The sequence below is a fragment of the Pyrus communis genome, chromosome 16 (genome assembly GCF_963583255.1).
Source record: "Pyrus communis chromosome 16, drPyrComm1.1, whole genome shotgun sequence".
In the NCBI taxonomy this organism is placed as follows: Eukaryota; Viridiplantae; Streptophyta; class Magnoliopsida; order Rosales; family Rosaceae; genus Pyrus; species Pyrus communis.
Genome location: NC_084818.1, coordinates 17,037,193 through 17,049,860, shown reverse-complemented (window position 1 = coordinate 17,049,860; position 12,668 = coordinate 17,037,193). Strand labels below are relative to the sequence as shown.

General features: G+C 34.0%; 1 protein-coding gene across 1 annotated transcript; it reads right to left on the bottom strand.

Moving 5' to 3' along the window:
- Window positions 1-2,804: 2,804 nt before the first annotated feature.
- Window positions 2,805-7,712, bottom strand: LOC137720150 (probable ATP synthase 24 kDa subunit, mitochondrial). The gene is made up of 7 exons (XM_068459161.1): window positions 7,568-7,712; window positions 7,165-7,258; window positions 6,765-6,909; window positions 5,583-5,693; window positions 4,014-4,160; window positions 3,386-3,508; window positions 2,805-3,076 (listed from the first exon to the last, which is right to left on the bottom strand). The coding sequence occupies exons 1-7, from the start codon at window positions 7,604-7,606 to the stop codon at window positions 3,013-3,015; spliced, it is 723 nt and encodes a 240-aa protein (XP_068315262.1). The 5' UTR covers window positions 7,607-7,712; the 3' UTR covers window positions 2,805-3,012.
- Between the last annotated feature and the right edge of the window lie 4,956 nt (window positions 7,713-12,668).

Sequence of the window (12,668 nt, the reverse complement as noted above, 5' to 3'; positions counted from 1 at the left end):
ATTTGGTAGACATCTTCACCAAGTCTCTACCAAAGTGTACATTCCAGAAGTTTATGCATAATATAAGATTACATCAATTTAGTAATCAGTTAGATTGATGATTGCGGAATCAGGAAGAAATACTCACCAGCGATAGCATCCAAGATGCATGTGTGTTGTACTCTTTTTCTTCCAACTACGATTTTTCCCACTAAGCTTTTCTTAGCAAGGTTTTAATGTGGCAACTGATATTGACGTATGGGCATCCAAGGGGGAGTGTTGTAAAAGCAATGTGAATGACCTCTATAAAGCAGTACCCACTTGAAACCTTTGGTAGGTTCATCACCTAACTTTTGTATTTAATATTATTGACTAATGAAAATGTGAGGTAAAATGAAGAAAACATGGTTGGCCATCTACCTATAAAACCAAGAGGAGAAGAAATAGCAGAGAACATAGAAGAGAAATATATCAGTAAGCTATAAGGCTAGAGAGAAGAAAGAAAAATAGTGAGAGATATCTTTGTACTCCTATTATTTCAAATAATGAAAGCAGACACTATTGTCCTGAGGACATAGGCACACTTGCCAAACCTCATAGATATTGTGTCTTATTTACTTTATATTCTACTGCACACATATTCTCCATTTTACAACAAATAAAAGTCATATACTATGTCTGTATGTGCTTAAATATATAGAAATATAAAAATTAAAAATTAAAAAAAATTGAAAATAAAAACAAGTTTTTCTCTCTTGTTTGAATTAAAATATAGTTTTCATTGAATAGAAATTAAAATAAATAATAAATAAATAAAAAAGGAAAAACTAGGAGGTGAGAGAGATAAAGTGAAGGAGGAAAATTATGATTAGATGTCAATGAGGAAAAGAAAAAAGAAAGCAAACTTTTAAGTATGCATTAAGGGGTATAATAATATTTTTTTTGTTTCACAAAGAACGTATTGTTAATAGGTAGTGTAGATACAAATATGCATAATGATTTTTATTACAAATGGTTCCTAAATTGAGAATCGATCAATGTAGTCCCTGAAATTGAAAATATATATCGCAAAGCAATATGGTCATTCCGTCATAATTTTGTAAAAAAATATGCTGATGTGGGTTTAATGATTTAATAATTAATTACAAAAAGTTGTCAAAATAACTTTTTGCATAACAGGATGAGATGCAGAGCTCGCCGTTTTCCACGTCACCAAGATCACTGGAAAAGCACCCAACAAGCTCTCCAAGATTGTGGTGAGGATGCTGATCGTCCAAAAGTTAACGGTGATGTCATAGAAATCGTCGCCAATCCAAGCTGTCACTAAAGGGATCTCGATCTTGGTCAAATTCAGTGAAGGTTGTTGAAGGTGTAAAAGATGGGTGTCTTGAGAAATTTTTTTTAAAGTACAAAAAACTACCTCAACTATTGGTGTCACGACACTTTCATACCTCATCTTTTAAAATTGACAATGTCATATCTCATCTTTAGAATTTGGTCCAATGTTATCCCTTCCGTTACTTGGCTATTTACTTTTCAGTTAAATGTTGACGTGGTTTGATTCAGGACCCACCTTCTATTAAAAAATTAATAAAATATTATTAAACACTAAAAAGAATTTATTTAATATTTTTTTTAAATAATAAAGAAAAGTAAAAAAAAAAAAAAAAAAAAACACTTTGTTCGTCTGTTCCCCTTCCCCCCCCCCCCCCCCCCCTCTTTCTCTCCCCATCTTCATCTTCTTCCCCTTCTTAATCTTCAACCAAAGAAGAAGGAGAAGGAGAAGGAGAAGAAGGAAGAAGAGGAAAAAAAGGAGGAAGAAAACAAAAAAAAAAAAAAAAAAAAAAATTGAAAACCCATCAATCCCCCCTGGTGGAAGAAGGAGGAGGAAGAAGAAGAGGAAGAAAAGGAGAAAAAAAAAATTTGAAACCCATCAACACCCCCCGCCCGCAGCGGAGGAGGAAGAAGAAGGATAAGGAGAGGATAACAAAGAGGAAGAAGAATTGATTTTTTTTTTTTTTTTTTTTTTTACTTTTTATTAGTATTTTAATATTTAAAAAATATTAAATAATTTTTTTTTAGTTTTTAATAATATTTGAATGATTTTTTAATAGAAAGTGGGTCCCGAATCAAGTCACGTCAGTATTTAACTGAAAACTAAACGACCAAGTAATGGAAGGTATAACATTGGACCAAATTCTAAAGATGAGGTATGACATCGTCAATTTTAAAAGATAAGGTATGTAAGTGTCGTGACACCAATAGTTGAGGTAGATTTTTGTACTTTACCCAATTTTTTTTCCAAGAAGAGTTGGCTAGGACTTACCATAGATGGAGGTAGAAGAGTGTGGGTTGGGATCAGAGGTGACTACGAGACTGAATTTCTGGGTTTTGACAATTTTTTAAATTAATTAGTAAACCTATTTCTAATTTATTTTTAATTCAATTAGACTTGTTGGACTCATTTATGTGTTACATCAACACATAATAGAATCTTCGATAGAATTGTAATGAAATGATCACATTAATTTGCAAGATCTATTTTCCAAAACTACATTGATCGATTTTCAAACCATCTTGATAGTATAGATCAATCTTAGGGCCATTTGTGATTAAGAAAAAGCTTATGGAGCCTAAGTATGTACCACATCAACATAGAACTTAATTTTGACAACACCTATTTTAAGCAACTATTTTAATCAAGTTCCAATTTTAAAGACCATTTTAATGATGTAGGTCAATTGGAGACCATTTGTGATAAAAGCTTTATATATAGTTATAAATTGGTCATATTGAAAGCAGTTCGGAAGATGTAAACAGTAATGAAAGGCAGCAACGCAAGTAATAAATCAGAAAAATTACAAAAGAGCGCATAAATCTTGAATCATCTGATAGATTTGGGAATAATTGCACTCCGAAGTCCAAACCAATCGGGGCCTTATTAAAACAGGAGGGAAAATTCATCAGTTTCCAGATTCGACCAAAATATTTGGTTCATCTCAAAACGCTTACTTTCAATGCAATCCCAGATCCTTAGATGAAGTTTCGGATGTCTAACGACTTCACATCAGCCATTGCCTCATCCTTGAATTCCTCCCTGACAACATATTAAAAATAAAAAGTACATATCAGTCCTGTAAAGGTAAGTTACAATGCGTAATTTGCACAAATGCCAATCGAACGATAACAAGGACACGCATATACTGTTAAGACACCGCAAGCAAATGGTACAAATCACCGACTCTGAACAAAATTTTACAAATCACCAACTATGCTCAATAAAGGAAGCAGATTAAATAGCATGGTGCATATTTGAATCCATAATGACGACCCTCAATGGTTCAGAGCTACAAAGAAACATACATGACAAAAGAGGAGGTAGTAGGCAAAGACATGGATAAATTACCGTTTCTTCTGAGTTTCCATTGCCTCAAGAGCATCCTTCTTAAGTTCCTCCAGCTGTGCTTTGGCTTTCTTGAGTTCTAGCTGTTCTTCGTACTTTGGTAGGTCCTCCTTACGAATTCCAAGCCTAAAAAGACAAGGTTAGACTAGATCGGAATTTTCTATCTCACATCAGTTATGGAAGCATACTAAAAGCCTGAGACACGAAGGGTTTACTATCCCCAGGTTACAATTGTGACCATTACAATTAAGATTAACTTCACCCTCCTAAATACAATTTTTTTTTTTTTTTTTGAAAAAAAAAAAAATGAAAATTAGTTTCAGTGGTTGGTCGTGGAGTGAAAAGAAGGAAATAGTACAACCAAAATCAGATTGATATTGTACAGCGTTTGAAAATCCAGCATGTCAACAATGGGATCAGACGAGGCAATACAATTTTATTTAAAAGGAAAAAAAAAATCAGTGTTTTACCAGAAACTACTTATCGTATGAGAGTTGACAATTAACTACATAAAAAGCTATAACCCAAAAACTTGGACCATGCAAGCACAGTAAAGGTATAAATAAAAGTTAATCGAGATAACAACTTGCTCTGTATTCAACATAAAAATAAAAATCAAACTGTCACATACTTTTGGTTTATTTTCTCAAATTCTGCCATGAGAACAGCCATCCCTTTTTTATCGTTCCTCAAAAGAGGTTTCTTCAGTTCCTTTTCGACTTTCTCCAATGCATCCATCATCATAGCCTCTGCACCAAGTTCATCAGTAAGACCTCTCCTGTAAAAGGAAGGAAATAAATTAATTGGTAAATATAATTGAATATTTGAAAAAGCGTTTGAAGTATGGATGTTCGCAAGGCAGACGTACATGTAAACAGAAAAACCCTAAATGACAATTTAACATTAGAAATATCCATATATGATATTTTTTTTTTTTTTTTAATATTACAAAACTTAATGGGTACTCTCAAAGAAGGAAAGCTGATCCTACCTAAATAATGAAACTATCTTATTACACATAATCCTACCAAAACAATACCACCACATAGAACCAGATTTTAGCATTACACTGCAGGCAATCAGATGATGCTGAAGATATTGATGCCCAAAGCTAAGTCCAAAATATAATACTCCTCAATTTCCTCATATAAGCCCCTCCACAATCTTCAAAATCCTCTTGCTTCTTTCCTACCAAACTATTTAAAAGAACTGCCAGTATGCGGCATACCTTCAACACTTCAGCTGTCTTCCCTACCCCAAACAACTTCTGCCACTCCCTTAACCATGCCTAACATCTTGCTAGGATCAACCAGCTACATTGTGAAAAAACAACTTTCACCTCCACACATAACACACCAAGAAGATGATAACCGATGTTTTTGGTCAACCAGGCCAAAATCTGTACCTTCACAGGTACCTTTGCTTTCCAAATGGAGGACTAACAATAGAAGGCATTATCACCAGCATTGTCACACAAGCTTCAAAAGGTACAACAGAATAATTCCACATTTGATCCAGTAGCAACCTTCTAGAAACAGCTCTATTGCCACAAAAATTTTAAAATTCTCAAAATAAGGCAAGAAGTCAGCCATCAACCGTTTCTCCTAACCATTTAAGTTGTTCATAAGAATCATAGTCCCAGCTCCAAGAAAAATTAGATCTAACTGACCTTCCTCACGAATACTTGATTTCTTGAGGATAATACTTGGGTACTCAATTTTTCGCATGAAATTTTGAACACATATTTTATTGTTTTAGTAAATAATAGACATGTTAATTAATGTTTCTTGGGCTTGAAAAAAACAAGGAACCCATGGCATCTTTTGATTGCGCCAAATCAGAAAGTGAGTACCTAAGTTTTATCCTTCTCTTGAATCCCATTCATGCTTCTTACACCATAAGGCTGCACAACCATTTAATGATTTGTATCTTAACAAAAACTTCACTACACATAAACCACCCTTCTTCATTGTTAAAGACACTACCTCCCTTCTAATGGTCAAACGACTAAGATAATTGTTTCTGCTCTGAGATCACTAAATTGATAATCACACTAAGCTTGGTAGAAATTATTTTTTTAAATAAGACCTTATGAGTAATAACAGAAACAACATGGAGTATAAGCACATAGATTAAAAACCATATTAATCCCATTATAACAATGGACATCCAACAATTTGATGGACAGAGTAGCACATACTTGATCCTAATTTCTTTCAATGTCAACAGATATGTTCTAGCATCTGGGATATCTTGTGTTCGGCTTTGAATGGTGTGTTTGATGCGCTGGGATTCTGAAAACAAATCTGCCCTGCAAGACACACAATGCATTACTGACCACTTCAAAAAAGTTAAAACAATGAAAGGTGGCATCTAAAAGAAGAAAACACAAAACAACACATAAGCTCCCTCCTGTAATGTGATAGTAATTGTATCCACATTTCTTAGTCCTTTAATACCAGTAGAAGTTAATGGAAATACAAGGGCTAACAATATAAAAGGAGATCTACAGTAACGTTATAAAATTTTCAAAGTTAAAATTAAATTATGCACTTACGAATTACAGAGTTATGTTATTTAATAATGGTAGCTAGCCTGGAACTAGTCAAGTGTCAATCTCACATAATGGTTGATGATTTACTCCCACCAATGACAAAAGCTTCATCAGAAACAAATTAGTGCAAGTTCATCCATGTAAAGGTAAAGGAAACCTTCAATGCAATCGGATGATCCAAACTGTTCAGTTTTTAGGACTTCATTCAATATCATCCTTACAAAAAAATCACCGAAATCCGAAATTCAACAAACCATAGCACAAATAATATACGAACACAATATTTCTCCAAATATAACTAAATGTTCATGATGATAATCAATTGGTCAAATGAATTTGGATTTCAATAACTTTTTGTACAGATGATTCTAAGATGGAGATCTGTAAACTAGATAGTTTGGATTACTAAACCTTATTGAAGAGTGCCTTGAACAATGAATCCCTCTCAATGAAAGGGATTACTCTTATGAAGGGGTTCATATCTATTATATATGCTATGGTTCAGGTTCCTTCACTGTTGATCACAAATATTGATTGTCAATACCCTTTACTCCCTTCCCATCCCTCCCTGTCAATTTCCTTATTTGCATTACCTACTACTCCTTTCCTCAGTAAACTGTAGCAGTATATTATGTACAAACTACACAAAAATATTACTAATATAATGTACATTCTTGAAACATAACACTGCCATCCCTTGTGTTTATATGTTTGTCACAAAATGCGAATTTATACTACATGTGATAATAAATTGGCACATCTGCATAAAACAACAAAGCAATCATATTACTCCATGAAATATACTAGTGAGGGGTTAAAGAAACTGACTTCTCTCTTATGGTTTTCATGACCTTGGCGTACTGAGAAACAGCAGCTGGATCCTCTGGGTCAATGGTGATCTTCTCTTTGCGGAGTATTCCAAGGGCTGTCTCAAATTTCTTTTTAACATCTAAGAAGATGTTCTTCAGCATCTCTTTACCCCTCAAACGCAAGAAATTTTTAGTAAGGTGTCATCAATAATGACGAAGGAAAGACATAAATAAAATCAACAATGGATAACCAGTCACCCATAAACACATCCCATCTAAAAGGCACTAAAATGCCAGAGATAAAGTTTGGAACTTAGCATTGTATAGCACTGATATTAAAACCCATAAAATTTGTGAAAAACGTAGCGCAACCCATTGTTCTCAATGTTGTTATTTTAGGGCCAAGCATTTCGACTCACCATCACCCTTTAGCACGGGGCGACTTGCTTCCTTAGCGAAGCAACGGACAGGAATAACGCGCTCCTGTTGAAGAATGAATCCATTGCCACACAGCTGAAACATTACAAAGAAAATTAATACAAAAATCCATGAGTCCCTGGCTTTCATTCATCCAGAGTTAAAAGCCCCCGAAACTTTCCACATATTCATCATCTATCGGATCTTGAAAAAGTAATATTAATAAAAATGCTCAATCGTGTTATAGCATATCACAAAGTACGCTATCTGATCTGATAAACAATAAATTTAAGAAAATTAAAAAATGAAATTCCTAACCTGAAATGCCCTAATTTTCTCAAACATTTTCTCAAAAGCCAAACAACTAAAGAAAGAAATTTGAGAAATGAGGATCGAGTGACTAACCTGTCTGGATTTGGATAAGAGGCGGGAAGAGAAGGCCATGATCGGAGCTCAGTCTTCGTCTTCTTCCTGTTCGGATTTCAATTTAGGGTTTGTATTTGATTGCTCTGAGGCCTTTATCAGAGTGAGCACTAAAGAGAATGGGAGAGACAACGAGTTCCTTTCCCTTATATCTGGACCGTTGGATGCTCACCTGAAGACGTACTTGCTGGTATTTTACCACAATGCCACTATGCTTTACCAGTTTTTTTTTTTTTTTTTTTTTGGAAACTATTATTTACAGTCCAAAAATTTCATTCTACACTCCTCATAAGTGTATTTTTCTTACTAATTATAGAAAGTTTTGAGTGCCAAATGAAATTTTAGGAGCGCTAATAACAATTCCCTCTTTTTTTTAATATATATAATAAGAATAAGACTATAAATCAAATTGACTTTAATCAAGAATCAAACTTGTTATTCAAAATAGCATAACGGATGACGCTATTTATATACTTATTTTTATTTCTCACACATCGAATGGATTGCAGAATATCAATGAACAAAAATCAACATAGGTGTGTAAAAGGTAAAAAAACATGTGTGAATAATACTACCTAGTATAATTTGTTATCTCAAACTTATAATTATTACTGGACCAAAGTACTAATGACAATTTTCTGTTACCTTATATTTGTTTATAGATTTACTATTAAAAAAATTGTACAAGTGTACATAGGATGTTTCATTTTCCTCTTTGTTTTTCTGCAATATGATGCACTATCTAAGGTCATTTGTAACGTACTTTGCACAAAAGTGTGAGACTTCTATTATTTTGGTTTTTCTGAAAATTTTCTTGTTCGTGATAGGCAAGTTCTTGAGGACTTTTTAAACAACAATCTAACATTCAAGTTGGGCTATAATGGTACATATAACTCGTTTATACAGGATTGAACTGGTGAAAACATTCATTAGATTTCTATAAACAAGATTCAACCATTGACTATCAAACCACTTAGCGGTACGTACTATGAAAGAAAAATTGGTAACATTCATCATATTTCTTTCACAACCAAAAGCACTTGACAACTTCAGAGATGGCAGCACAACCCTTAGCATGTTGTAATTCATAGCCATTTAACGTGGATGGCCACTCATCCTACTACAATTCATCCCACTACCACTCATCACACAACAACTCATCCCTCTAAACTTGGTCTAACACTCAAACAAAGAAGCACATGATGAAGACACCAAAGCATGAGTGTGGTAGGTTTTGATTTTTCATCTTACCTATTCATTTGCCTATATAAGAAAGATCAAAGTGTACGAAGATAACACATCAACAAGAGAGAAAAGAGAGGAAGAAGAGATGAGAGAATAGAGAGAGTTATCTTTGTACTCCAGTCACACTAACTGTAGAGGAAACTCGTAAATATTATGTCTTGTTTCATTTATTCCACTGCACATACTGCTGATTTTACAACACGTTATCAGCACGATAAGCTCTCGTGTTAGCGGAAAGCACAACGCCACAAATCCGATGAAGCACCACCTTCCTCTCACCTCTATCAGCTGGAATCTCATAGATAAGAAAATCTTTTCATTTCATCTTCAAATCTTTGTACTACTGATTTTCTTGAAGCAACTATATATCTTGTTATATGACTGTATATCATCCTTTGCAGAAGCAAAAGGGTACAGACTCAAAATTCGTAGAAAATCTGACAGCCATATAAATAGCCTCTAAACTCCAACTTGCCGACCTCGGATTGAAATACTTTTTCATAAATTTGTTCATTAGCCCTATATCTACAACATATCGAATGTTTAGAAAATTTTAACAGTGCGATCATTGTAGATGTCTGAAACACCAACAAGTTTCCAATTCCGCAAAAACCTAGACAACCATCTTATGAGTATCCAAAACTCCATTTTCACTAGCTCAGATCAAAATTGTTTCTTCACGAAAGTTGTTTGGTATCCTCTTATCGATATCATACTAAAATTTGAGCTAAATCTAACGGTTTGATCTTCTCATAAGTTGCAGGCACTACTCTTGACTCAAAAACTTACGGGAATCGTTTCGATTCTTTTGAAACTTACCTGAGGAGGAACACAAATTGAGACTTATTATTACTATCACTTCTTGGTTAACTAAAAGGATTTAAGAGTTGTAAAAATAAAATAAAATAAAAGGGATGAAACCAAAGGAAGTGGCATACAAAGAAAAAGAAAACAAAACAAAAATGATGGAGACTTAATCATCATCCTTTTCTATTATTGCTTTTATTTACCATGTCTGGAATTACTACCTATTGCTTTTATTTACTGTGGCTGGAATTACAGCCTCTTGCTTTAAATTTTGATTTATTTATGTGAATGGTGTTGAATTAAAGCCCTTGTCACAAGCTTTATTTACTTAAAAGCAATTTATTTACTATGGCTGAAATTACCGCTTAATGATTTGATTTATTTATTGTACTTATTTATATTATGATGACTATATACAGGACTCGAAGTTCCTTGATAAGATCAAACATGCAGCTTCTTGATCCTCATCATATAAAATGATTAGACCCAAAGTTCCATCATGCAAAGGGATCGGTCATGAAGTCCCTTGATCCTCAAGATCGGACATGAAGTTCCTTGATGAGTACCATAAGTTTGAAGTGACGCAATACCACAACTTAATTGTAATTAAGGTCATAAGAGTCTCAGTCCACAGATTTTAAAGAATGACTAGAAATACCTTTATTCATGTAAATGATGATATAATGCATGTATATTTGCTAGAGAGTTTACATCTCAAAGTTTTGATGATTATTGCATGTCATTGGGCATTGATGTTGAACACCATGTTCTTCATATTCATACTCAAAATGGTTTAGTAGAAGCATTTACTAAGTGTATGAAATTGATTACTGATGCTCTGCTCATGAAAATGAAATTGCTAGTTTCTACATGGGGACATGCCATTTTACATGATGCATTATTAAGTTCGATTGAGACCTGTTGCCAACCATCAATACTTTTCAGTACAACTCGTGTTTGGGCACCAGCCAATCATTACACATTTACGAGTTTTTAGTTATGTTATTTAAGTGCCTATTGCATTGCCACAACATACGAAAATGAGCCATCAATGCAAACTGGGAATTTATGTTGGATTTGATTCACCATCTATCATTCAATATTTGAAACCCTTAACTGGGGATATATTTAATGTGTGGTTTGCGGATTGTCATTTTGATAAGACAATTTTTCCCACCATTGGGTGGAGAAAAGACCGTTCTAGAAGAACGACGAGAATAAAAAACCATCATAGAAAAATGACTAGAATTGTCGTGGGATGTACCCATTTTGTCTTATTTTGATTCATGAAGCAATCAATGTGAAAATGAAGTGAGGATAATTAAATGATGCAACGCTATGCTAATCAAATGCCAAATGCATTTAGTGATGTAACGAAAGTGATAAGATCATATATATTAGCTGCAAGTGTGCCTACAAGAGTTGATGTCCCTGTTGGAACAAATAATGTGGCAGCAAATGATTTATTTGTTGCACACTTGAAGCGTGGCAGACCTTCAGACTCAAAAGATTCAGTCCTTCAAAAGAAGAAGAATATGGTACTACTAAACTATTGCATTCCCGAAGCATAATTGTTGCATGCTGGAAGCATGACAGTCGCCGCATAGATACACATCCCAGAAAGGACAATCCGTAGACATGGGAATGTTGATGTCTCATGCATCAAGCATGATAGGCATACATGTTCTAATGACTCAACTCCCGGAAATGGATATTAAAATCTAAGCTCTATAATGCTCAAGATGAGGTTATGATTCGCATTCTCTAAATTATGACTGTCCTGGAAGAGATAGTGTAATGCCCTTAAAGAGGTAATAGATATCCAAAGAAATGAAAAGCTTTTATGCATGCGCATGCACATGAGAATATAGGATAGCAGATTGACGATAACCAATGGTAATTTTGGTTTTTACAAGTAGCTACTAAATTCATCAATGAGCTGTGTTGATATTGAGTCCCCTTTTTTTTTTCGTCGACAAAAGGAAAAATTATTGGCCAAAATGGAGAAAGGCAATTCCATTACAATTTTGTAAGAACGTGGGAAAAATGGACCCATATATATGTATATAATACAAATAGCCAAAAGATGTTGAACCAAGGAGGTTACATATGAGCATTTGTAATATAGTGAAATACACTCACATAATATGACACACAAGGTTACTAATTGAAACCTAAAATTATACTCCTGTAAATGAGTTCATATAAATGGGAAATTATATACGAAGGGTTGTGAGTCGCCCGCATCATATCTCCATAAGTAAATCCCTCAAGTATACATGGGAGCATATTGCTCTATATAAGTTCTAAAAGGAGAATGTGTCATGAAGTGTAGAAAATCCCTGAAGTATTCAACTTGCTTAAAGTAAGCCTCGGAAGGGTAAAGCATAAATTATGTACTCAATACCAATAGATGGTATAAATTGCCTTAGTGAGTACTGAAAGTCCTAGGATGGGTACTAATTTAACCTAGAAATATAACTAAATTTCAACTTAAAACTAAAGCAATTTAAGGTTTAAGTTAATCAGTTATGTAAACTAATCCCTACACAAATAGTCAAAATAAATAAAGAGTACGCACATGATGTAGGATTTAACGAGGCAAAACCCACCACTGGGAAAATCCTCGGGCTACCAAGCCAGGAAGCACTAAGAAAGAAAGAATACATAAAGACTTACAAGAACTCATCAACTAGACAACCATGCTAGTTGGCAGCTTTGTCTTCGTGCTTTGCTACTCGATCTTTCATCAGTCTTCGAGTTGAAGTGGCACAATACTAACGCGATCGTCAATCACCTTTTCCTCGAACGTTGCAAGACACTAACTCGATCATGCAGAATGTTTATATGATGAAGTGTTTGTTTGGAAAACAATCAAGTACGAAAATCACACGGCACATTTTCATAATTGACATTCAATAAAACAAATGAAACTTAAATGAAAATAATATTTTCGCTTTAAACACAATTGCTATTGAAACCACAAGATGGCAGCAACTAAAAAGTTATTTTTTTCATAAGTTAAGAACGC

Bases quoted from the DNA above. Each gene is read 5' to 3' on its own strand.
- LOC137720150 (XM_068459161.1), bottom strand. From the start codon at position 7,606: ATGGCCTTCTCTTCCCGCCTCTTATCCAAATCCAGACAG. The intron at 6,910-7,164 runs GTGAGTCGAAAT...TGAGGGGTAAAG, and splicing joins CCCCGTGCTAAAGGGTGATG to AGATGCTGAAGAACATCTTC. The intron at 5,694-6,764 runs GTCAGTTTCTTT...TGTGTCTTGCAG, and splicing joins ATGAAAACCATAAGAGAGAA to GGCAGATTTGTTTTCAGAAT.